Source organism: Pseudomyrmex gracilis, unplaced genomic scaffold (genome assembly GCF_002006095.1).
Source record: "Pseudomyrmex gracilis isolate BER0280 unplaced genomic scaffold, ASM200609v1 scaffold_43, whole genome shotgun sequence".
Taxonomy (NCBI): Eukaryota; Metazoa; Arthropoda; class Insecta; order Hymenoptera; family Formicidae; genus Pseudomyrmex; species Pseudomyrmex gracilis.
The window spans coordinates 856,137-879,443 of record NW_018020627.1 but is presented as its reverse complement, the minus strand read 5'-3'; the positions used below and the strand labels follow the sequence as shown (position 1 = coordinate 879,443).

Here is a 23,307-nt window from a genome sequence, read left to right as displayed (position 1 = left end):
GACTCGATACACTTCTGCGTCTTGAATATCAAAACGTTCGATACGTCCCCTGTTCGTAAAAATATCGCAAAAATAATGAAATCAGTGTGTTCACGTGACACTTTTTTGGCAGAGAACATCGAACGCGGCAGACAATTTTATTTAAAAAGAGATGAAATAATTATGAAAACAGTGAGAAATAATTTTTACGCAAATTTTATTGAATCGCGACATTTGGAAGGAAAAAACGCTGACTGGCGAGAAAAATATTGGTTTCCGTTTTTAACTCGATCAAGACTTTTTAGTTAACAATGTTGCGTACGCACAATATTCATCACATTATTCAGCTTCAACGTTAACAATTTTTTGTTATTATTTTTCTGGCTGCCCTTCCGACAATCAGAACCGAATACATTCATGAATCTCGCCGTAAATCATTTGAACGACTCGCGATCTCTCGTGGGGTCTTAATAATTGACTCTGTAATCGGACAAACATTCTACGAAAAAAAAAAAACAAAAACAAAAACGTCGGTGTATCGATGTCACCGAGGAGGATCGGGGGGATGATCAAAAAGCGGGTCTGGCGCCAGTGAGAAACGGATGAGAAGACGCTGAAGCCGGGCAGCAACAGCGGGGTCGGTCTGTCGGTCTGTCGGTCGCCCTCATAGCAGTGCCAGAGCGGTGAAAAACAAAAAAGCCTCCTCCCCTGCCTCGCCCCTTGCGCCATAGCTATCTTTGAGAATGGCCTTGAACTTCGAGGGAGAACCCCATTGGCCGAAAAACCGTGTCGCAGTTTTTCCTCGGGGCAGCGGCGGCAGCTCTACGAGCACGAATCACCGGGCGAAACGGCTCTTCTTACAAGCTACTTGTTAGGTAGCTCGGGAAGGTGGAACGAACTCCCCTCCCCCTTTAACCTAACCGGCAACCCCCCTTGAGGTCTTCTTCTTTGCCTTCCCCTTCGGCGATAAGATTTGTGGTTATAGCTTGTTTTTGGAGCGCTCTCCGCGGGGGTCGACAACGTTCGTGGATCTTTTCCTCAAGGAAAAGGGGGAGGACCAAAGCACCTATTAAATGGCCCAGTGAATGATCTCATAATTACATTGTCGGGGTGTAGTTTGTTGGTTCTTTCTAGCGTTGACACACTTAAAACTTGACACATTTTGCGACATCGACGGCGTCTTCTCGTGTCACTTTGTTTGTTTTCACGACACAAGTGCTAGCGATTTTATTACGCGCGACGCGATATAAATTTACAGTAGCATCAATATTATTTATTTATTTATTTCTTTGGGGATCTGCAAATTTTCATCACACACACAGACAAATTTGCCGAATGAAAAACGCTCGTCAATTGTACAAACAAATTAAAACGCGAATCGGGAATTTTTTATCTACCGATGCGTCAATGTCGAAATTCGTGCGAATTGTCTTCGGGAAAGAGATCGCGCCCCGTTTCACTGACCTGACGAAGATATAATATCGAAGCATTTAAGAAAGTGGAGCACCGAGAGTTCCGTGACCCCTAACCATGACCATCAGCCCCATTCTAGTCTTTTCTCCGTCGTCTCCGGCGATAAGATTTGTGGTTATAGCTCCTTACTGTGGTCTACGCGCCACGGGGGTTGGCGACATCGCTTCTCATACATCTCCTCTCTCTCTCTCTTTTTCTTCTTTTTATCAGAAGCTAGCGGAACGAATGTACGTTCAAGGTCGATAAGATAGAGTAACAGGCTTCGAAAGGCCTTGTTTTCATCTTCTCTCAAGTTACACAATATCCATTAAATCTGCAGGATGTTGCATTTCACGTCAACACAAACCAATCTCCAAGTCTCACAGACTTCGCGTTAGATTCAAGAAACGTCTCTGACGTCAACGTGTTCGCTTCCCGGTGCTCGTCCCGAACAGTCGCGATTTATGTGCAAAACCTCCTCACCCGCGCGAATGAAGACGAGAGGACATTAGCCCGTTAAAATGTATTCGCGCGCGAAGTTCACCGACCCCTTCGCAACGGATGACTTTTTATCCTAGGACCGTTTTTTCGCGCTTCCGCGTCTGCCGAAGAAATTCCCCAGGAATTTCGTGAACCATTTCAGGGGCGGGTTTTTGCATGATGTTTCACAGCGTTCGCGACCTTTCCCAAGCTTCTCTCCGCGCCGAGGACGTCGCCGTGGAATTAGGTCGCAGGAGGTCAGAACCGCGCGCTTACGTTCTTCCGCGTGTCCGTCGTCCGGGACGATTTTTAGCCGTCAAGGCCGACGCGCGGTGATTCAGCCACGGTTTTTGCGTAGTACTCGCGAATTCGAGGAGTTTCGATTCGCGCCGATCGTTTTCGTCTCTCGGAGAAAATTGGACGGTTGCATCGCGCACAACCTTTCCACGCGCGGTGGAAAAACCATCCGCGTAATTACGACACCGCGACGTGTCATTACAACGCGCGAGTTACAACATATTTTCTTAACGCACGATGCGTAATGCACAAGATTATCCACTGTGCGTGTTACTTATGCCTTTGATAATTTTCTTACAAAATATTGTTTAATTACAAATTTTATAGCAAGAGCAACAAGGTTAACGGAAAGATTTTCTTCTATTTTTTTTCCTTTTCTATTTTATTGCTGTTTAATTGTTAATTTTTTTTCTTCTTCTTGAAAGTGAACTCTTGCTTGAGAAGAGTAAAATTCGACCTTTAAATTAAAAGATCGAAGACATCCGATTTTTGTTGTCAGACCAATCGCTCTGTCGCTAAATTCAATCGTTTTCAAGAGCAGCATATTTTCCCGTGGAAAATCGCGAATTTTTCCTCGGCTTTACTCCGAATGGCGTTGAGAGCCTGGGTATCGTTAGAGCGTGGCGTTCAACCGGGAGAAGCTGTTGCTCTCCCACCTCGGTGGTGCCCCGCAATAAGCCGAAGAAGGACAGGAAGATTAATCAAACGAGAAAGAGAGAAGGACTGAGGCACCTTGCCCCTTCCCGTCCCCCGGTTGCACCCTTCCGCAACCGGGCCGCGTCTTCCCCCGCTCGGGAAACGACTGCACGGCACGAGCAAGTTGCGGCGGCCCCGTGAGGGGCAGACACGAGGCCCGGCGAAAACGGCCGAGCACGGCCGAACGGTCGTTCGAATCGCGGCTCCCGCGTCAGTGCTGAAACCGCGTCCGCGGTTCACGGTTCACGATATCTCGGCTTTACCGCGGTTGCATTTTTTGTGCATCCCGGCCGGCGAAAGAGCGACCGTGCGCGAAAACAAAAAAAAAAAAAAACAAACCAACATCGAGGGTTGGCGCGCTTTCGGCAGGATCGTCGTCGGCGTAACGGGGAAGAAGCCTCTGCGATCTCGACGTCTCACCACACGACAGAGAGTGTCTTCGTTTTCGTCAACGACGCGGTAGAGAGAGAGAGAGAGAGAGAGACAGAGAGAGAGAGAGTGAGAGAGAGAGAGAGAGAGTGAGAGCGCGAAAAAGGGAGTGGAAGAAGGGGAGAAATAGAGCGACGAAAAGACCGGAGTGACGGGAAGAAGAAACGCGTTTTTCGCGTGCTTCGCGAGAAGTTTGCGTCTTGTGCAATCGAGTGACTCCTCGCTGCATCGTTGTCGCGATTATGGCGCGTTCCGCGAGCGCTCGAATCGCGCCGCGGTATTCGGAACGCGGTCGCGCACGTCGGCACTAGACACACGGGTGTTTCCCTCGAGTGAGTATTTTTCTCTTTCTCTCTCTCGTGTGCGCGCGATCTCGGTGATACTCATGATCATGAGCTGCAACAACGCGACTCGCCGTTTACCCGCGCGATAAATCGTCGGTCGATCGGAGAAGGACGCGAAGAAACGAGAGCGAAGAGAATGACACATTCGAGTTACGTAGTCGCGTCATCTATTGACAGCGCATAATTTCAGGGCGCTGAGAGAAGAAGAGAGAGAGAGAGAGAGACAGAAGCCGGCCGGTGTCACGAACGACGGTGCGCGAGTCAAGGAGAGAAGTGATTTGCGAGCGAGTACATGAGGATACGCGAAGGTAGGTCGAGTGCGACTTTTTCGACAGTTCGGAGAAACGGTAGTTGGAGTAGTGCGAGCGGGTGCGCGACACGCGCCCCGCTGCGCGCGGTCTCGTGGCGATCTCGTACGAAAAAACAACGCGCGTTCTTCGTCGTGAAACTCGCGCGAATACCAAATCGTGGGAGAAGGGGGAGGAGGAGGAGGAAGCGAGAGAAGGAATCTAGTCAACGGAGTTTTACTAAAAGCGTATTTTGCCAGTTTCGTCGTCGCAAGCCCGACCTGGGCGCTCTACGCGGAATCGTCGAAAGAAAAAAAACGTAAACACGCACATACTCGGCCGAGAAGTAGAGCCGCGCGCGCTAGAAGGAAACAACACAAGTGAGACGAGACAACAAGCGCGCGCGCACACACACGGCGCGCGAGTTTTCGATAACGGAGCAAGGTCGTGCGCGGACTTCGGAGCCGTGTTTACGGTGTTTAATATCGTCGGGGTACGCTCTCGGTGCGCGAAGACGCTGGTCGGTCGCGCAGCGGTGTGTTTCACGCTCGGGCGAGCAGAGTTAACGCGAGAGTTAAGCAAAAGCAGAGCAGAGCGCTCGTTCGATGACCGTGTCGCGCGGGTCGGACGTCACTCTCGGCACCGAGAAGGAAAAGGAACGCGGCGGCACGCGCGACTTCCGCGCGCATTGTCCACAACTCGCGACTACGCTCGTGTTATCGTCCGCGTGAAAATCCACGAATGATCGTCGTACGTACGAATTCCTGCGATTCTCTCCGGATTCTTCTACCGGGACTTGACGCGGAACGTAGTGCGCGAGCGCGGCGCGCGATATCGCGCCGCACGCGGTGCAGTGATATCATCGCCTCGGCGAGGTGCGTCGACGTAAGTCGTCGTGTTGTAATCGTAGCTTAAGAAAAATAGAAAAGAAAATTTGAAAGAGACAGACGTGAAGAGAAAACGCGACCGTGATTCGCTGAGTGCGTGTCTTTCGAGTAAACTCCGGGTTAGACATCGAGTTTCGGCGAATCTCGCGAAGTTTCTGTCGCAGTGATTACCGCAAGTTTACATCCATGTATCCTTGGTACCGAGACAGTGTAGCGGCCGCAGCGGCTGCTGGCCTTGGTGGACCAGTTGGTGTTGTGGGCTCCGGATTCTGCGGCACCGGACCTGGCCAGGGTGGGACCACGATCAAGACTGAAAGTGGATACTCCGACTGCATGCTCGCCCTCGACTACGTCCAGAGTAAGGTGAGTGCTGCAAATTTTATTATGGGGAACCGTAATTTAAATCCGGTTCTCTCTCTGTGTGTGTCACGATGACATTGTGTTTGAATTCTTGAATGAAATCGATACATCAGTCCGGACTGTAATTTAGATTTAAACAAATTCCGAGAGCTTAGAAATTTAATAATTGAACTTTGGCGTTTGGTGGAAAAGTCGAATGCGTGAAAAAATGTTCAAGTGACTTTTGAAATTCCCGAGCGTTTAGAATGAATTCTTCAGACTTTCCTGATTTGCTTTTTAAGTTAAATAATTGTTGCGTCGCAAAAAGATAATTTACGGACGTTATTGCGTCTCGCAGTATTTTCCGCTCGGTTTGTTGTTCGGCTCGCAAAGTTATCGCCGCTATAATTCTCTTCTTTCGGATATTTATTACGACGTCGGGGCACAATATTACTATCTGTCTTGAGAGAACGGTATGTAAACGAGAGAGGAATCCTTTCGATTCTCTATCGGATAGCTTATTAATAAACTGGTCGCTTGCTTACAATACACACGTACAAGTTTCCGCGGTAATTATCGTAAGTTTCTGGAATTCTGTACGCAAACTTCGAAATATCATCTCGCATGTGTTACATGGTGTACAAGAGAAATTTGTAGCGAAAACACAGTTCTTAAATACGATCAATAATTTACTCAAAGAATACGCAAAAAGATTATCAGAATTCTTCTAAAAATTATTTACATTCTAATTTTTGGAAACGAGATTCGGCGTCTAAGTAGATTTGCGGTACGCAATATTCACGTGAAATTTCAAGAGACACGTTTAAAAAGAACAATAAAAAGGTCAAAGTAGACATTCCGGAAAAAAAAAGTTATTACACACTAAATGTCACGTTTGACCTGTTAGATATTATATCTGTCGCTATTCATCTCGCGCGGCTCACGCGTTCACGTTTGCATGATGATGAAGCGGCGCGCATCATCGCTCACATGCTAATATCTCATTTCGATCCATTAAATCGACTCATCGGGACTGAGAAAAAAGACAATACACAGAAAAACAACATTAACCGGCAAACAGGCGCAAGAAAAGGAGATGCACCTGTGTGAACGCTAGTTAAGGAGATCAATGATAATTGCGTGTGACAGATCGGTCGCGTTTGACGTAGCCGATTCGACGAGTAATTTGTTCTCTAATGAGCCGCGCGCGCGGCGTTCACATACTCGCTTTCGTTTCGATACGAAACAAACATATTAACCGACCGGTCAATTACGCGATGTAGCGAACTCCGTTTTTTTTTTGTTTTTTTTTTTTTTTTTTCCCGCACTTTTGTACCATATATTGTCACCTCGGCCGCAAAAACCGCGAATAAGTAACGTCTGGCTCGTTTGTTTTTGTTTGTTTGTTTTTTGTCATTGATTACACTCGCGATCGGTGCAATAACAACCGTCGCAATTGCTCGCGGATGAAGATTAATACCTGGGTAATCGCTCGGTGGCAATGAACTTGATATCGCGAGGGAAAATTATATATCGTGCTTATGTGTGTGTGTGTGTCGCGTTAGTTGTATACATTTCCACCTATATTATTTACTCTATGAGACTCGCGTGAACGAGCACATTATTATCGTCCTTTGAAACGTTGATGTCCTCGGGCGCGAAGGCTATTTTAAATAACGTTTTTTGCACCGAGTATTTTAGGTTTTTTGTTTAATTACTGTTAATATTGTTTAATTATAATGCGATCACTGTGACTTTTCAAGTCGCTGTTGTGTGGCGCGAAAAAAATACGCGACTTCGAACTCCACGTATTTTCGTTCGCAAGATTGCGGTCTTGTATTTACCGACGGCAAGTGAGCAAAATCGCGACCCGAGATTGGGAAGATCGTGTATCGGTGCAAAAATGTGACACCAGACGAAATCTGACCGGCGCGGTAAATCGGTTCTCGTACAAAGTGGAATCTTCAAATTTATCGAAATTTTTCAACCGTCGTGTATATTATTTCAAAATTCGTTTGTTCTTCGATTTGCTTATCGACGCGCCCTGTTTTCCGCGCGCGCGCGCGCGCGATATTCATTCAGAGTTACGACCGTAATGAATTATCGCGCTAATCTTTCGATTTGCTTCGTGTACTTTCTTGCGAACGCGTCCGCGGAATGGCGAGCAAGAAAGACTGACGAACCCGTGCCGCGACTAAATCGACAAGAAGGTAATCCGGCGTGACAACCTGTGAAAATGATTTGCCCGTAAAAACGCCGTCGGGACGCGAGTATTGTCCGAGTGCGGTCTAGGAAATGGTACAACACAAAGTACCGTTGACGGTAGAAAAATTTGGACGAAAAAATTCGTCCGTTTCCGAGGATTTTCTCGCGCAAAAAATTATACGACGCTCAACTGTCGCGCGGCGCGGCCGTCCGGAAAACAACCAAAACACGTGAAAAAAATTGGTGCCTCAAATATCTGCAAGCGATTTGTTTTTTTCTGTCGCGCATTCTTTTCAAACACGGACGAAACGTGCCGCGATCAAAATGCCCCTGCAGGTTTGACAACACGCTGGCTCTCCAACCTGGTGATTTCTCGCAGGTGACGGTCGCCGATTATCTTTCGCGCGATATGTGGTTTACGTGATTTTATCTTTCATCTGAATTGCACACCTCTCTCTCGTAAAATCGCGGTAAAAATACAGCGCTCCGGTTATACGTCCGCAATTGTCACTTTCTCGCGTAATAAGTGACGCTTGTGTTTACACACAAATCACAGGCGGCGGAGAAAAAAATGTCCGAGCACAGGTTATTCGACCATTTGACACGACGATTCCGATTCTATTTTCATTCTGTGTTCGGTATCCGAGGTTTTTGTTTTCCTGTCGTTACACGCAATGATAATCGTTTAATAACCACCTATGGACGCCATTAATAGTTAACGACGGCAATTAAACGAAGTGTTGACGGCCGGGTGTCCATTAACGAGTGATTAAAATCTAGAATCGATCATAACAGCGACTCGTCAGATCGTAACTTGCGTCCCCGGTTGATGTAACATGTGGACATTATTTATATTTTTCACGCTGCTCTTTGCCTCATTAGCGCACTTTTCTTGCGCGCATTACTCGTGTCATGTTTCATCATTCTTTTGTGTTACAAGAGTATTTTTTTTTTTTTTTTATGAGTTTTTCCTGTTGTAACTCGAGATGTAAGAAACTGCGCGCGCGCGCAATTTGAATTATTGAATCATATACACGTTGCTAAACTGTAACACACAAGCGGGAGTCGAATTTCTCGATAGATCTCGAGGAGCGTGCAAGCGCGTGCGGATAATTTATAGCGCATTTATCCGCCGTAATCAGGAGGAAACTCGCAGAAGGAGAGAGATTTCATTCCGCGATTTAACGAACCACATCCTATAACGTTGTTACCAACAATTATCGGACCATCGAGCTGTGGTTTTTTTTTCGCCGCGGGTCGATGTTATATTACCCGCTCGCTGCCGCGGGTCAGCAGACTTTCGTTTCAGCGCGCCCCGTGTGCGCAATAGATTTTTCTGCCGATACGTCGATCGGGCAAATTATCAGACCGGGCGCGAAAATTAACATTTCTCTTTCTGCTTGCCGCGCGTAATTGCCACAACCCGCGACGATTACACACAGGCGTTTGTTTTAATTACACGTCCCGCTCGCGACTCTCTTCGTTGACTTTTCGCGGCCTTTTTAACAAATTTTCCCCGCAAATAACTTGTCGCGGCTGGATGCGCGGAGAGAGATGCGCGAACAGATTATTACCGGGAAAGCGCGACGACAGCTGATTAGAAAAATAATTACGTACGCCAGAGAGAGAGAGAGAGAGAGAGAGAGAGAGAGAGAGAGAGAGAGAGAGAGAGAGAGAGAGAGAGAGAGCCACGGGGCCGTGACTAATTGCCGCTCCCGCGGCGAAGGGGAATTCGGGTTTCTCACGTATTTATGATAATAACCCGCTCCATCGATATCTAAGCGTCCTTCTGTTCGCGTCGTTGCGCGTCCTATCTCTCTCTATTATTTCCTCTCCGTCTCTTTCGTTCTCTGGAAACGCCGCCGCTTCGTTCGCGATCCCTTCACTGCGCGACTTGAACTCGCGGCGAGCGTGTTTTTTCGTCCATTGGGAAACGCGCGAGGCAAGAAAAGCCGGCAATTCTTACACTTTGCATGCCGGTGACGTAGATTTACGTGTTCCGTGCTTCTGCCCCCCCTCCCCCTTTCCCCGTTCCCTCACGGTACACGGCCAAGTAACGTTAATCTATCTTCCCCACTTGTCTTCTCGCGCCTAGCTTCTCCGCTCGCTATATACCATCTCGGTATTAAAATTTTTAGCTGCGCGCATTGTCCGCACGTATATAAGATTGGCAAAAAAGACCGTATCGCGAAATTTCTGTGCTGTTAAACAAAGTAATTACAAAAAATATTGAGTAGCTACGACGGTTACACAGACAAGAGTGAGTGAGTGAGTGAGGTGATTTGAAGGGAAATAATTTTCATTACGTTTGAAGATCACGGTTTTAATTAAATGTTTCTTAAATGTATTTTGTATCACGATTGTCGCCTTCTCTTCGTTGAAAAGTGACTGTTGCAAAATTGAATTATCTCCTTTTCAAACCCATCTTTTCTCGAAGCTTCTTTTATCGAAGACAAAACGCCACAATCAACTTCTTCGCTTCTGTCAATGCCGCAAAGCTTTTTCCCCGGATTCGCAATGTTCACGCTTCGATTGGACGCTTTGGCGGAATTGTCTTATTTCGAATGAACGCTAAAATGGTATAAAGTGTCGCGGAAAAACTGTCGCTCCGCGACAGTGTGTTCGGTGTTAGCGAACGGCGGTTTGTGCTTCTTGTCGGCGGCGGCTCGCGAACGTGGAAAACGGAGATGGTTCCATAAAGACCGAACGAAAGAGAACTTCATCGGCTCCTCTCTCGAGTCTGGGCAAAAACGTCCTGAAAGTGTAACGCGCCAACCGATTTCCCCTTCGTCCTGTCTCACCACTTTTCCACGTAACGACCATAAGTATCCGCGGTCCGTTCTTTGTATAAGACCGAGCGGAACCGGCGACATTATCGCGCACAATCGCTTAAACGTCGACAAACTGTCGCGCGATTACCTTTCGTTTTGATAATTATTATTTCAGGTTGCCGCCGAATACGAGAGCGGGATCGGGAAAGGGCGGAGAAGGAAGTAATCAGGATCGTCGGGTCCGATTCCCATAATTCGGAATGAAATTAACCGGCCGTGTTGATTTTTCCGCTTGGGGAACGCGCCGTTACGAGGGGGAGGCTCGTTCGCCTAAGAAAAACATTGTCGAAAACGCGCGGAAGAAAATTCTCCCTCGCACGAGAATTGGGCGAAATTTGTTTTATCTGGATTTAAGGACAAACATGTGCGCGCGTTACATTGATACCCTTTTTAATGTTTGTTATAACATGTATGATTGTTGTGACGATCGTTAATTCTGTTCCGCGGGGACGAATTGTTGAAAATTTCTCGCGAACCGTTTCTTCTAAAAATACTTCAATCATTTTTTTTTTACCTCGAACGAGATACATTTCGTAAAAATAGACTTCAACTCCGCAGCTCGTTGTCCTTTCTCGTCGTTTACTTATTTCAAAAATGATTGATTGCTGATATGAAAATAAAACGTCAAGTTTTGTACGTACGCGCGACGTCGCAGACAACGTCGACTTGTCGTGTTATATAGCGCGCGCGTGAGATTTTCAAGTTGAAGGCGGCCATTGGCCGTCAGGGCTAGACGTCCGTAAAAGGTCGCTTCTGGGTCCGGGCGGCTTTCCAAACTTGGCGGGTCCAAGGACCCTTTAGCGCGATCCGTTGCAAAAATGGTTCGGACGGTGCGTGACTCGCACTCCTCTCCTACTTCGTTTAAGTTCAAGGCAAATGACACTTGAGCGAGAGGAGCAGCGATATTTCTAATTATCGTCCGATGAAACTATAAAGCAGCCTTGATTATTAATTTCGTGTTGCGTACGAACAATTGACGGTAGAAAACGTCGGCACAGACAACACGCATCTGTCCGATGTTCAACAAATGACTTCCCCTGGATCCGATTTGTTTTTTAATCGACGCGACTCGCCGACTTAATTACCTCGCCGTGTGGCACATCGTCGGACGTATTTGGCAGGGATTAGTTACGGTCAAAAGTCCGAATCGGGGGCTCAGATAAAGAGCGGAAAAGTTCTCTCTCTCTCTCTCTCTTTCTTCGCGCGCGCGTGACGTGACGAAGAGAAAATGAAAAGGTTCAATCGCGCCAAAAGAGAGAAGCGCGCGACGCTCGAGGTCGCGGCCATTACGGCCGATAAACAGCTCGAAATATCGCCGAAAGAAGAATTCAGTTGTAATGGAGCGACCGGGCAAAAAACGCGGGCGCGCGCAAAGAAAATTAACGGCAAAAGGGAAGAAACGAAACGCGCGCGCACACCTACGTGGCCTATCGAAGAAGTCCTCGGCACAAAGAGGCGAAAGAAGGGAAACGAGGAGTGACGGAGGGCGGCTGCGGGAGGAGAAGAAGAAGAAGAAGAAGAACAACAAGAAGGAGAATGCACCGAGCAATAGCGGGGTCGTAGGGCGGAAAGGGGAGGGAAGGAAGAAAAGAAGAGAGGAAGGTGCGATCGGAGCGTGCGCGTCCGAGTGACGCGAGGAGGACCGTGCATCTTCCTCTCTCTCTCTTTCTCTCTCCTTTCCACATCTTTCTCTTCCTCTCACTCGCACATCCGCCATTCCGTCCGTCTCTCTCACTCTCTCTTTCTCTCTTCCTTCTCCCTCTCTCGCTCTTTCTCTCTCGCTCTTTCTGCATCTCTTTTTCTGTGTGTCTTTCTCTCTCTCTCTCACTCGCGTCGCGGTGACTCGGTTCTCCAGGTAGTTCGTCCTCCGATTGGCGGGCGTGGACGCAGGTGCGCGTGGGTGGGGGAGGCGTGGTGCCCACCTCCTATTGGCCACCGGGCCCTACCCACACCGGAAGTGGGGCGTCGGAGGAGGAAAGAGGGTAGGAATGAAGGGGGGGAGGAGGTTGAAGGCAGAGCTCCTCCGCTCGGCCGTGCGAGGGCAAAAACAATATCGCATCTCGCGCGCAACGTCGCAAAAACCTGCCAGGTGGCATTTCGCCTTACCTTGAGGGTTACTGCCTTTTGCACGCAAACACACTCGCGCACTTCGCCGTCTATACGTGTTACCTATACGTGCACTTACCGCGAAACCCACCACCGCGAAACTAGACGCCGCCATGCTACCTGGTACCCGTGGCGAAGGGGGATGCACCCGCAACCCCCGTGACTTCTCAGCCGATGGGGGAGGGAGGATTAAAGTCCAATAAAAGTTTGGCGCTCTTCTCTCGAGATATTATGATTTAACGGAGCAACTCGTCTCACACGGAATTTCTATTTCAATAATTTCTATTTTTACAAAATTTTTTGAAAAATAATTGGTTTCTCTTTTTCATAAACAAAAAAAGAAACCAATGTGACAAAACAATTATTCGTTGATCTCCTTCGCAATTGAGTTGTATCGTTGCGGAAGAAATTAAAACAAAAAACAGCGGAAAAACGTTTCTTAACGTGTTCGACATAAAAATAGTACACATTTAATCCAATCGACGTGATTAATGTATGCGCGTTTGATATGTTTTGACACTTATGTATACTGCGTCAGATAAATTATTTTCCACGTCGACATGTAAATATGTACACTAATAGAAAGTTAAATTTAGAATAACACGAATATGCAAACGAAGTGGGAAAAAGAAAAACCAGAGTAAACATTTTATGTAACGCGAATATGTGAAATATTCCATGCGTAATGTGACATTCGAGTGATATTAATAATTTCAACTCGGAATCGTGGCGGAAATTAGCGATCTTTGAAATTTTTATTCGCTCCGTTAAATTAACTCTGTGTGTTTTTTTTTTTTTTTTCGTTTTCTCGCGCAGGGTTAATTCCCGATTGCTCGTACTTTCGGTCCGTAATCTCCACATAAATCTTCACGAATATCATCCATTAGGACGGAATTTTTGACAGCTGAGTATAATTTAGATTCACAGGAAATAAATGAATCGAGCGAATCGAATGCGAATGTTTTACCAACACGAGGAGGAAAGCAGCGCGCGTCAAGATAAAACGCGATATATAAAGTGCACGTCAAACAAATACGCGAAGACATTCGCACGTGCTCTATGCAAATAGTTAAAACGCAAGTATTCAACATTGATCATTACACATGCTAATCTGTTATTCTCGATATAGCAACAAAATAATAAAAAAACAGACGTCTCCGAGCAAATAACCGATGATTAATATAATCGTTATAATGATACGATTGACGAGAAAAAGCTGTGGAAAAATTTTAACCATAAATAATCCGGACGAAATAGATGCTTGGTAAACAAAACGCGGTGTTTTTATTTTAATTCACGCGCGAATAAAAAAAAGTCCGGGCAACTGCATAAAACGCCCGTGCGAAGATCGCGCACGGCGGCGGCAGCGTTTCTTGAATCCGAACCCTCCCCGGAAGGTGTAATTTTCAAATTATCAGAACTCATCGCGCGTCTGTCTACTACGGATGGTTTGATAATTGCGGCTTCTATCCGCAACGCTACGACGTGTGTAATAGCGAGTTCCGTGATCCCCCGGTCTCTCACGGCCGTTTCTTTTGCGAGAAACGAAAAGACACACACACATACACACACACACACATGAGCGGTATAGGTAGGTACGCGTTACACGGCCGACATATCGTGCGATCCGCGAACGCGCGAACAATGGCGAAACAGCGACCGCGGGAGTCCCCATGAATAAAGATCAGAACGTTTGTACGGCAATCGCGCCGTCACTCAACGCGAAAATCCGTCGTGAAATGCGATTACGACCTGTCGCGAATTGCTATCGAGCGACGTAGGATTTTTCACGCGGCGCGACTGATATGTATATAAATTTTTTTTTTGTTTTGTTTTGAACGTTGCACATAAGGAAAATAAAGTCTCGAGCGCACATTAGAGATAACGTCAGAATTAAATGCCGATCTTTTTATATCCGACAAACGTCAGAACTTGCAGTGACAGTTTTTTTAGGATTTTATTTTTCTGACATCAGATTTGTAAAAATCGTAATTTTTGTTACAAATATCTTCGCGGTGTGTGTGTGTGTGTGTGTGTGTGTGTGTGTACGTGAAGATCTTACATTTCGTTTTTTTGTGCGCGCAACGGAACCAGTTCCGATCGATTCGGCGAGGATATAATTTCCGCGCGCGGCCAGATATAAATTAATTAGACAATTAATCGTGTAATGGCCTTTAATTGGACCCTGTTACGTGTCAGCAATGTCCGCCCGGGCGTAATCGCTTCGCATCTGCCTTATCTACATACGTGCATACGCGTAACGAGGCCTCTCCGAGGCTCTCTCGACGGTTCAGGTAAACCGACCGGCGGCTGAGACCGGGGCGGCTCGAGCCGCGAGCGAGTTGTCGAGATTGCAGATAAGCGTGCGAGATCCAGCAGATATACCCCTCCGCTCCTACCGATATCGTCCTGATAAGCGAGCATGCATACCGCTTGTTAAACGCGGACGCGCGTTTATTTCGCTCGCGACACGACGTGTGGTCTCTTTTCTCTGAACTAGGAGAACACTTGAATTTTTGTTTCTTTCCGACAAACACACGCGGAACGGAAGATGAGAGAGAGATTGTGTGCGCGGCGTGCAAATGCGATACTTGTTTGAGATTCCGCTTATTTGTAATTTTTCTTTCTTCTCTGTGTGTGTTCCCCGCGAATACCGCGAATGTTTTCGGAGATTGCTCGCGCGCTTCTCCTTCGTCTCGGATGCCTCAGAGTTTTCCACGTCGTGACCACAGCGGCTCGCTTTCAAGGTTGCGAAGGAATCTCGTTGGGGAAAAAGAAGAACGTGATTCTTCCGTGACTGCATTTCGATCGTGGCTCGTCACAACTCGCGTCGAAAAGTTCGCGACATTTACGCGACTGATTAAAGTCGACGGTCAATTGCCACGTACACGCGGAAACAAAGTCGATGAAGGGAAGTAAATTACATTCAGGTGGAAAATTTCGCAAACAATTCGGTTGGTTTGCGCGTCGTTTTGATTTTTTTTCGACAATTAGCGGAAAAAGCGCAAACAGTCGGCTAGCAATTTACTGAAAATTCAAAAAATTATTTTTCACTGTGTTTGCGCTCACGTGAATCGAATCTCGTGCGCATTGTAATGCGATTTTTCAACGATAGCGCAATTTTACAAGCGCGTCAGAAGGCGCAGAGGAACGGATGTTGTTCGCGATCAGCGGGAGATTCGTTTGTACCATCCAAGCTTCTGCGCTTCGAGAAAACGTCAAAACGGTTCTCGGTTTCGTCGCAGCGTGGCGCTAGTCGTAGTAAGCGCGCCGATATAAACGCGTGTCCGTAGCGCTGCGTGTTCGAGGCAGAAAACACGTGCGCTCTCGCACATACACACGCGAAGTCGCTTCCACTCAAGTAGAAGAAGCCTGTCGGTGTGAGACAATTTCTCGCGCTTCTCTTTTTTTTTTTTTTTTTTTTCGATTTTCTTTCAAGTACTCAACATTGATATCTTTGGAGTATTGACTACACCCCAAAGGAAATTTGTTTCTCGTTGCGGATATCGATAATTTACAGCGGAAACGACGCAGAGCGTTCGCTTTACGTATGGACTCAAAGGAAGGGCAACTGTTCGCTTATTTACTTCGACTAACGAATTACAAAATACAAGAGAACGACATACACAGGCGTGGGATGCGGAAAAAGCGCAAAACGAGACCCAGGAGAAATAACGTGTAAATGCATTTGAAAAAACGCATTAAAAAGCATCGCGATCGATATGCGCGGGTTTTTTTCCGGAAAGAAAGAGGGGAAAGAAAAAAGCACACAAGAGAGAGAGAGAGGGAAAAAGAGAAAGAGAGAACGAGCGGAAGGTTGTTTCATTGTAATCTGAAAATTGATACACCGCAGCGGCGATGACGACGATGACGACGACGATGCTCGTCACGCTGACTTTTTCCAGCCGGAGCGCGCGCGAGAGGCAGTTTCTCTGCTCGTCGAGGTTGCATTAGTTTCACGCTGGAATAGGTCGCCTCGGTTGCATTTTTTTTTAACACAGCGACCGCTCGCGTCCTTCCTCGCGCCAAAGGTCGGATTAGTGTCGTTGCACGCGTCGCACCGACACTTCTTCTTGGCACACTTTGTGCCCCGCCTTTTGTTTTGTAACTATCCAGCCCTTATTTTAAATTCTCTTTTTTTCTCACCGTGTCGATGCAACTATGCGGAAAATCGATCGCCGATATCACCGTCGTCACGCCGCCGCGATGTTAATTTTAGAGCGCGCATATAAGCGAGGCGGTGGCGCGCATCGTTACAACGTACATACATACAACACATGCAACACATGTATTCTTCCTTCTTCTTCTTCATTTTTTTTCTTTTTTTTCCTTTTTTTTTCTTTTTTTTTTTTTTTTTTTTTTTTTTTTATTAAAGCCGGGAACTCCGCCGACAGCGGCCGGGCATTTCGACGTGCACGGCGAGATTATTCAATCTCTTTATCTCGGAAGTTGAACACTCGGCGGAGATAAATCTTTTTGTGCGCGATTGTCGATGGTTAACCGCCTTGTATAAAGGCAAGACGGATCTAAAATTTTGTGGGTTTTTTTTTTATTCGAGTCGTAAGAAACATGTGTATCGAGACGCGATACGCATCGCACGTTAAATTATAAATGTTGATTTTTTCGAATTTTACAACTGGTTTGTTTTTTATGTGACTTGAACTTGATCGTCGATATCGTTTCGCGATGCAAATAAATAAATTGCTGCGTTCGAAGTATCATCAGCGACGGCTAAACGGCAGAAAAAATTCGGTGGTTAACAATTTCTATTATATTCGGATTTCGTTTAGTCAGGTGATTAAAAAGATCGAGTTTCGAAAAAACCAGTTTAGAAATATTTTCCGTTTCGAAACAAGGATTCTTGCATCTCGAGTGTTTCGGTGGATGCAGTAATCTCTATTTTTGGGTGATTGCTAACTATCCTTAGCATTCTAACAAATCGTCATATCACTCTTTTTATAACAGTATAAATCTTTCTGATTTTTTTTATCGACGATCTCCTCATCCGAAGATAAATTTTCTCAAACTCTAATAAAGTAACCGTCTGATAATGATCGGTCAAGCACTGACACTCATTAAAAAACAAACCACCGATAGTGGTGAGTGATAAACATCAATTTTAACGTTGGGACATTTCGATCATTCATTTTTTTTGGTCGTCGTCAGCCAATCTGTGAAAATTAAATCGAAAACATTTTCTTTGTCTATATTTTCCCAAGAATTTGCTTTTTCTCTTCAATTGAAGTATTTCTACATGCAAAGTTGGGACTAATATTTACAAAATATATACAAAACATCTTAAAAATTATTCAGAACATTGAGATTTGCTGTTTGATATTTGCACATCTGACAATTATTTCTTTAACAAATGTCCGGCCATTGGGACAATTATCTCTAATTAGAAAGAGTGTCAAATATTTTTTCGTAATGCGTTTCAATTGCGAAGTCGAACGACGCGCGAAGCGGCGGAAAAGAGGTCGCGCGCGGCTGTGTAAACGAATTTTTGGCGGATCGCGTCTTCTGGCGAGATGAAGAGGACGCGGGACCGGTCGCTCTCCCGCATACGAGACAGTGAGCGGCATTGTTCCGACCGAGGCTCCGAAGAGTGAGGCTCTTTCTTCGGGACGCACGTCACTGAGAGAAAGAGAGAGAGAGAAAGAAAGAGAGAGTGAGAGACGTTCTTGCATCGCGGCTCGCGCGCAGCATCGCGCGGTTACGTTTTGCGGTAATGCTTCTCTCGCGTCTTCTAGCGCGTAGCCGGAGAGCATCTCAGAAGTTATACGACTCCATTAAGTAAGCCCGCCCGATTTTTTCTAAGTTCATTTCGGTCCGCATAAAACAAGCTGTTTAAAATGCACAGGCGTAGCAACCGCGAATCAGGCTCTCGTCGGGGCCTACACGCACGATTTTTTATTTGCATTAGGTGTAATCGTTCGGATAACAAATCCGTTTGCGGTTCAATCGTTTTTTTTTTAAATTCGTCGAGGAACTAATTTTATTGAGATATAATTGGAAAATACGGTCTTTGTGTTTCACCATTTGTCTAGATAAGATAAAAATATTAAATACAGAAAGGAAAAAATATTCGAAATAAAAATTCGAAACCTCTTATTATCCAGAACCGATACTTTCACTCGATGTCGGTCCAATGATTGAAAGTTATCGACAATGTGTCTGTGTTAAAAGCGGCCGGAATTGCGACTCGATGCCCAGTTGGTTTAAACGATTAGCACTCGGCGCGACCTTTCGCAGACCTTTCTCTCCGACCTCTCTCTTTCTTTCTCTCTTTCTCGATTATTCAGTTAACTGCTCGTTCCTTAATGTTTACTCGGCGGTTTACGGCGGCGGAAAATAATATCGCGCGTCGGCTGTCATTTCGTGACGAAACGACCTTTCAACCCACGCCACGGGAAAAGAATCTTTCAAGATAGCTTTGATCCAGCAACGGATGAAAGCCACTCTGACGCACGAAAAACCGTAACAAGTCTCTCGATGTTCGCGCAGGATTCACTGAGTGCGTTGTTGTGTGTGTGTATGTCTCGTAAGATATTATAAAAATGTCAGATCTCTCGAGTCACGGAAAAATGACAACAAGCGAGGAGGAGAGGGGAGGGATAACACGTTAGATTGATGAGAGGGTTGTGCAGAGCCATCACTAAAAATACCCTTATTCGATGAGTAGCCCGTTGGAGGGTAAAGAGCGCGGAAGGGAGAAAAGAAAGGACAGAAAGAGAGAGAGAGAGAGAGACAGAAAGAGCGTAGGGAGGCGAGGGGGAAGTATAGTTCGCCTCCTATTTACAGGACATCCGCGCCACTGGGCACCGAGACAGTTATGACTCCTCGCCCTTCTCTTCGGACCCACCGGTTGTTTTGCGCGGCCCTCTCGTTGCTTTTGTTCCCGTCGTGTTGCCCGTCGCGTTGTTCTTGTTCGCTCGTCTCCTCTTCTCCTCTCACGCGGGGCGAGATCGTTTCTCTGCGTTCTTCTTCTACACCCATCGTCTTCGTCCGCGTCTTTTCCCCCGCGGCTTCTTCCTTCTTCCTTCCCAAGTCACCGGACTTGATACTGACATCGCTCCCTGGTCTCTTGGCCCTGTTTTCACCGTGTGCGCGTGCTCCTCCTTCCTTTTCGCTCTTCTCTCGATTCACCTATCTCCGTCTCTTCCCCGCTCTCTTCCCCCGTCTTGACCTTCCCTCTCTCTGTCTCTTCCTTTCCTCGCGTTCTCTCGCACACTTCGTCCGGTAGTCATCTTCTTCTGGTCTCTTTTTCCGTGTGTCGAGCTGGTCTTTTTGCCGGCGCGAAGGCAAGTCCGGGGCTGCTCGAGAATGGAGAGAACGGAGAGGGAGGGAAGGAGTGCGGACGAGGATGAGAGAGGATGAGGCGGAGGCGCTCTCTCGCTTGAAAGGAGCCGACGTTACGTACGGTAGCCGGCCAGACTGTACCCAATTATTCCGGCGTGCTATACTAATGCCATGGACCCCCTCGACTAACCACCCCTTTCTTTCTCTCCTGTCCTCATAATGCGATAGGGCTTCCTCCCATCGCTCGGCCAGCGAGCGACGCCGACGGCGAGACTCCTTCGAGAAAGAGCCTCCTCGATCGTTTGACGTTGCGTTTGCTCTTGCGGCATATCGCGATGAACGAAATCACTTAAGCCGAATTATCTCAAGTTGAAAGGTTGCGTTTTTTTCTCGCTCTGATATTTTTCCTCTCTCTCAGAGCTCGCGACGTACAAATTTTATCTTGACGTTTGTTTTCTCGTGAAAAGATTTTTATTTCCGATACCGAGGGATGAGGAAGAATAATTACAACAAAATTATTTGCCATTGTTTCTTCAAATGTTGTGTATAATAAGAATATACGCGATCTCGATAAATATCTGTATTAGCTCTCTTCCGTCTTTTATTTAATTTTATTTATACATTCTCGATTTATTGCGCTCATTACGTTTTAATATCAGAGCCGTAAATTATACATACGTCCTCCCTCCATTTTAATTACGTTCCGTTAATGAGGCTGCGGATCTCTCCCGGCGGATGCGATACTTGATTGTTTCCAAGATCTTTTCCGAGAAAGATCCCATCGTTAAAAAAACAAGAGTAAGAGAAACATCCGAAGTCTATGGAGCAATAAAACGCACAGAATGCGCGCGCGAAGCACGTTTGTGAATCCCTCGCGTCAAATTTATCAACAAGAAGGTTAAGCGATAACGCGAGATTTAGTTTTAAAATTGTCGATGCAGTCGCTGATTGCAACCGCAGAAAGATCAGAAAAAATTCGAGGATTTGTTCCTCTGGCGCGGTGACGTTCTTGCAGTAAAATAAAATTTACAAAAAAAATTACAATGCGCATCAAAAATTGCGCACACATTAAACATATATATATACGCGATTGAAATACACAAAGAAATGAAAATGATATTCGCGGTAAGATATTGTGATTCGGTGGGTTGTTCGTATTTGAGTAAACTTCGCCGCAACCTCTTTGCGCGTTCCTTCGAGATCTTCTCTCCTTCCGCTCCTTTTCTCTGACAAGACGATGGCATTAAGGATTGTATTAATCAGGGACTGTCAGAGCGTGATTCTTCTTCGCGACTCGCGGAAGGTGGATGCCACGAGGGGTGGACGGCGGAGGTTCGTGGAAGAAGAATGGACGGAGAGCGTAGAGAGAGGAAACGCGCGCGCGAGCTGGCAGTAGCTGCGAGAGAGAGAGAGAGAAAGAGAGACGAATTCCGGCTATACGGTCTGGCTAGGGCGGATCTGCCGATGACGTCGAGAAATGACGCAAAAAAATAACAGCCAGACTATCCGGCACCGAGGGAGTTATACGTCTCTTTTGTCGCGCGCGTTGTCTAGCAACTGTTAATCGGCGAAAACCTCTTCCGAAGTATAAATGCAATTACTGAAAAATGTATGTCGCACGCGTCATCGGTAATTTCATTCGTGAGAAACGTCGCGATAACATTACGCGGGCACTGTTTGTCGAAAATAAATTTCCGCGCATATAAAAAGAAAGAGAGAGAGGAGTTTTAATTACAACGCAGCCATCAACGCCGCTACCGGTCGCGAAGATGCAGCGCGTCGAACAGCAAACAACAGCAACGACCTGACGTCCTCGGGAAGCGCATCTCGGGGGCTACCTAAGCCAACCTTCTCGGTTGATGCTCTTATTTGAAACGCTCCCGGTCAGGAGGCGGTTATAATGGCCCCCGTGGCCCTTAAATGGCCCCGTGTTCAACAGCACTCAAGTATTTCCAATATCCTGCAGGGGAGTGAGATTCGTCTCTCTCTCTCTCTCTCTCCCCCCCGTTCTCTTCCCCTCTCATTGCGCTTCTCTCACCCCGTTTTCCATTCTTTCCCTCTCTCTATCCGTCTATCCGTGTCGCTTCGCCGGGCTCTTCTTCGCGGTCGCCTCTTCCCAGAGTTGTTCATTCATGCCTCCTGGTGGCGAGGACCTCATTACCTACGGTGAATGGATCCTCTCCCCCGGTTTCTCCCCACGAGAAAGGTTCGCGCTCCGCGCTGCTTGAAATTCTCGTTGCTCGCCCGACGTTTCTTCTCTCTCTTTCTCTCTCTCTCTCCCTCTCTCTCGATGCACTCTTTTCTCTACCCCTTTTTATTCTTGTATCTCGATCACCTGCTCCCTTTTCTAAAGATTCTTTTCACGAGACACGCCTCACACAGGCGGCTAATAGGCTTGCTGCTCGAAAGCAATGTCTCATGATCGAACATACGCGCGACTATGTCAAGTGTGCGTGTAATTAATCAACGTCTTGGCGAAGGATGATTTTGAACCGCGTCGAAAAAAACCTGCGGTAAAAAATATCGAAGTATCGGATATACTTTTCCGCGAGATACTTTTTATTCGCGAGTTTTGATTCTCGCAACGAGAAGAACAATAACGCGATTAGCACCAGAACAACCAGACTCAAATCTACATTCACATTTGTTTGACGGATATTAAAAAAAAAAAAAAATGTTTTATTTGTTATTGTTAATTTCTTTGATATTTATAAATAATTAATTGGCAAAAAAGCTTCCACCTGCAAATTCTAATATTTCACACTTGTTTTACGTACATTCGGACGAAAGCATCTCGATCATTTCTGTAATTTTAACCAAATCCGTCCACGGATTTGGTTGTTCTAACGTTCAAGCGTCATTAATCTCGTTGATTTTAAAAGCGCAGAGATCCAGCGTGAATTTTTCGCGAAGGAACACCAGCCCCGGCAAATGTACTCGTGACAGTTTAATGATCCCTTCTCCCATAATATTGTCACGGCACGGCGGCAATAATCTCCGGTATCGGCGTGGTTTCTTTTTTGCATCCTCGGCGGCGGGCGCGCAGTAGGTGCAATTTCGGCAGCCGCATTTTTCTTCCCGCGCGAAAGGTTAATCGAGCCCCGAGCTTTATCTCGGCGCGTTCCGCACACCTGGAGGCCGCGGCCTAATGTCTACCTGTTCTGTTTTCGGGAGCCAATCATCACGTTCGCCACAGGCGCGTGCAACGATCTCTCTGCGTCCCTCTTATTCCTCCTCTCCTCGTGCACCTTTCCGCGCCCCGGTCATTTCTCTCTGACTTTCTTTCTTCTGGTCTCACTCTTTCTCTTTCTCTCTCTCTCTCTCTCATCGTGCGGATTCGCGCGATGACTTTGTCAACATTGTCGCCGCGTTTTCGCACTTTTTACTCGCCGACTTCCGCGTGACATTCAAGAACTCCGGCGTTTCTTTTTGTTTTCTCGTTCCACGCTAATTTTAGAGTCGGCAAAAAACTCGATACCGAAGTAAGATGAAAAATGAACGGCGGTGATAAAAAAAAAGAGAAAAAGATAAACAAAGCGCGTCGGTGTTCAACAAAAATATCGCATACAGTCACGTGAAAAAAATGTGATGTTTTTCAGACAGACTACGACAAAAAAGAAAAAGCGCCAATCGCGGCGCGATAGTAACGGAAACCATTTTTATTGCAAGAAATTAT

At 46.5% G+C, this 23,307-nt stretch overlaps 1 protein-coding gene across 2 annotated transcripts in view; it reads left to right on the top strand.

Moving 5' to 3' along the window:
* The first annotated feature begins 4,831 nt into the window (after window positions 1–4,831).
* The window catches only part of LOC109853099 (zinc finger protein rotund-like), a 138,811-nt gene continuing 120,335 nt past the window's right edge, over window positions 4,832–23,307 (top strand). For both annotated transcript variants that reach the window (XM_020424856.1, XM_020424853.1), the window contains exon 1: window positions 4,832–5,214. In XM_020424856.1, the coding sequence (XP_020280445.1) occupies window positions 5,038–5,214 (177 nt within the window). In that variant the 5' untranslated portion in view covers window positions 4,832–5,037. The remainder of the gene's footprint in view (window positions 5,215–23,307) is intronic.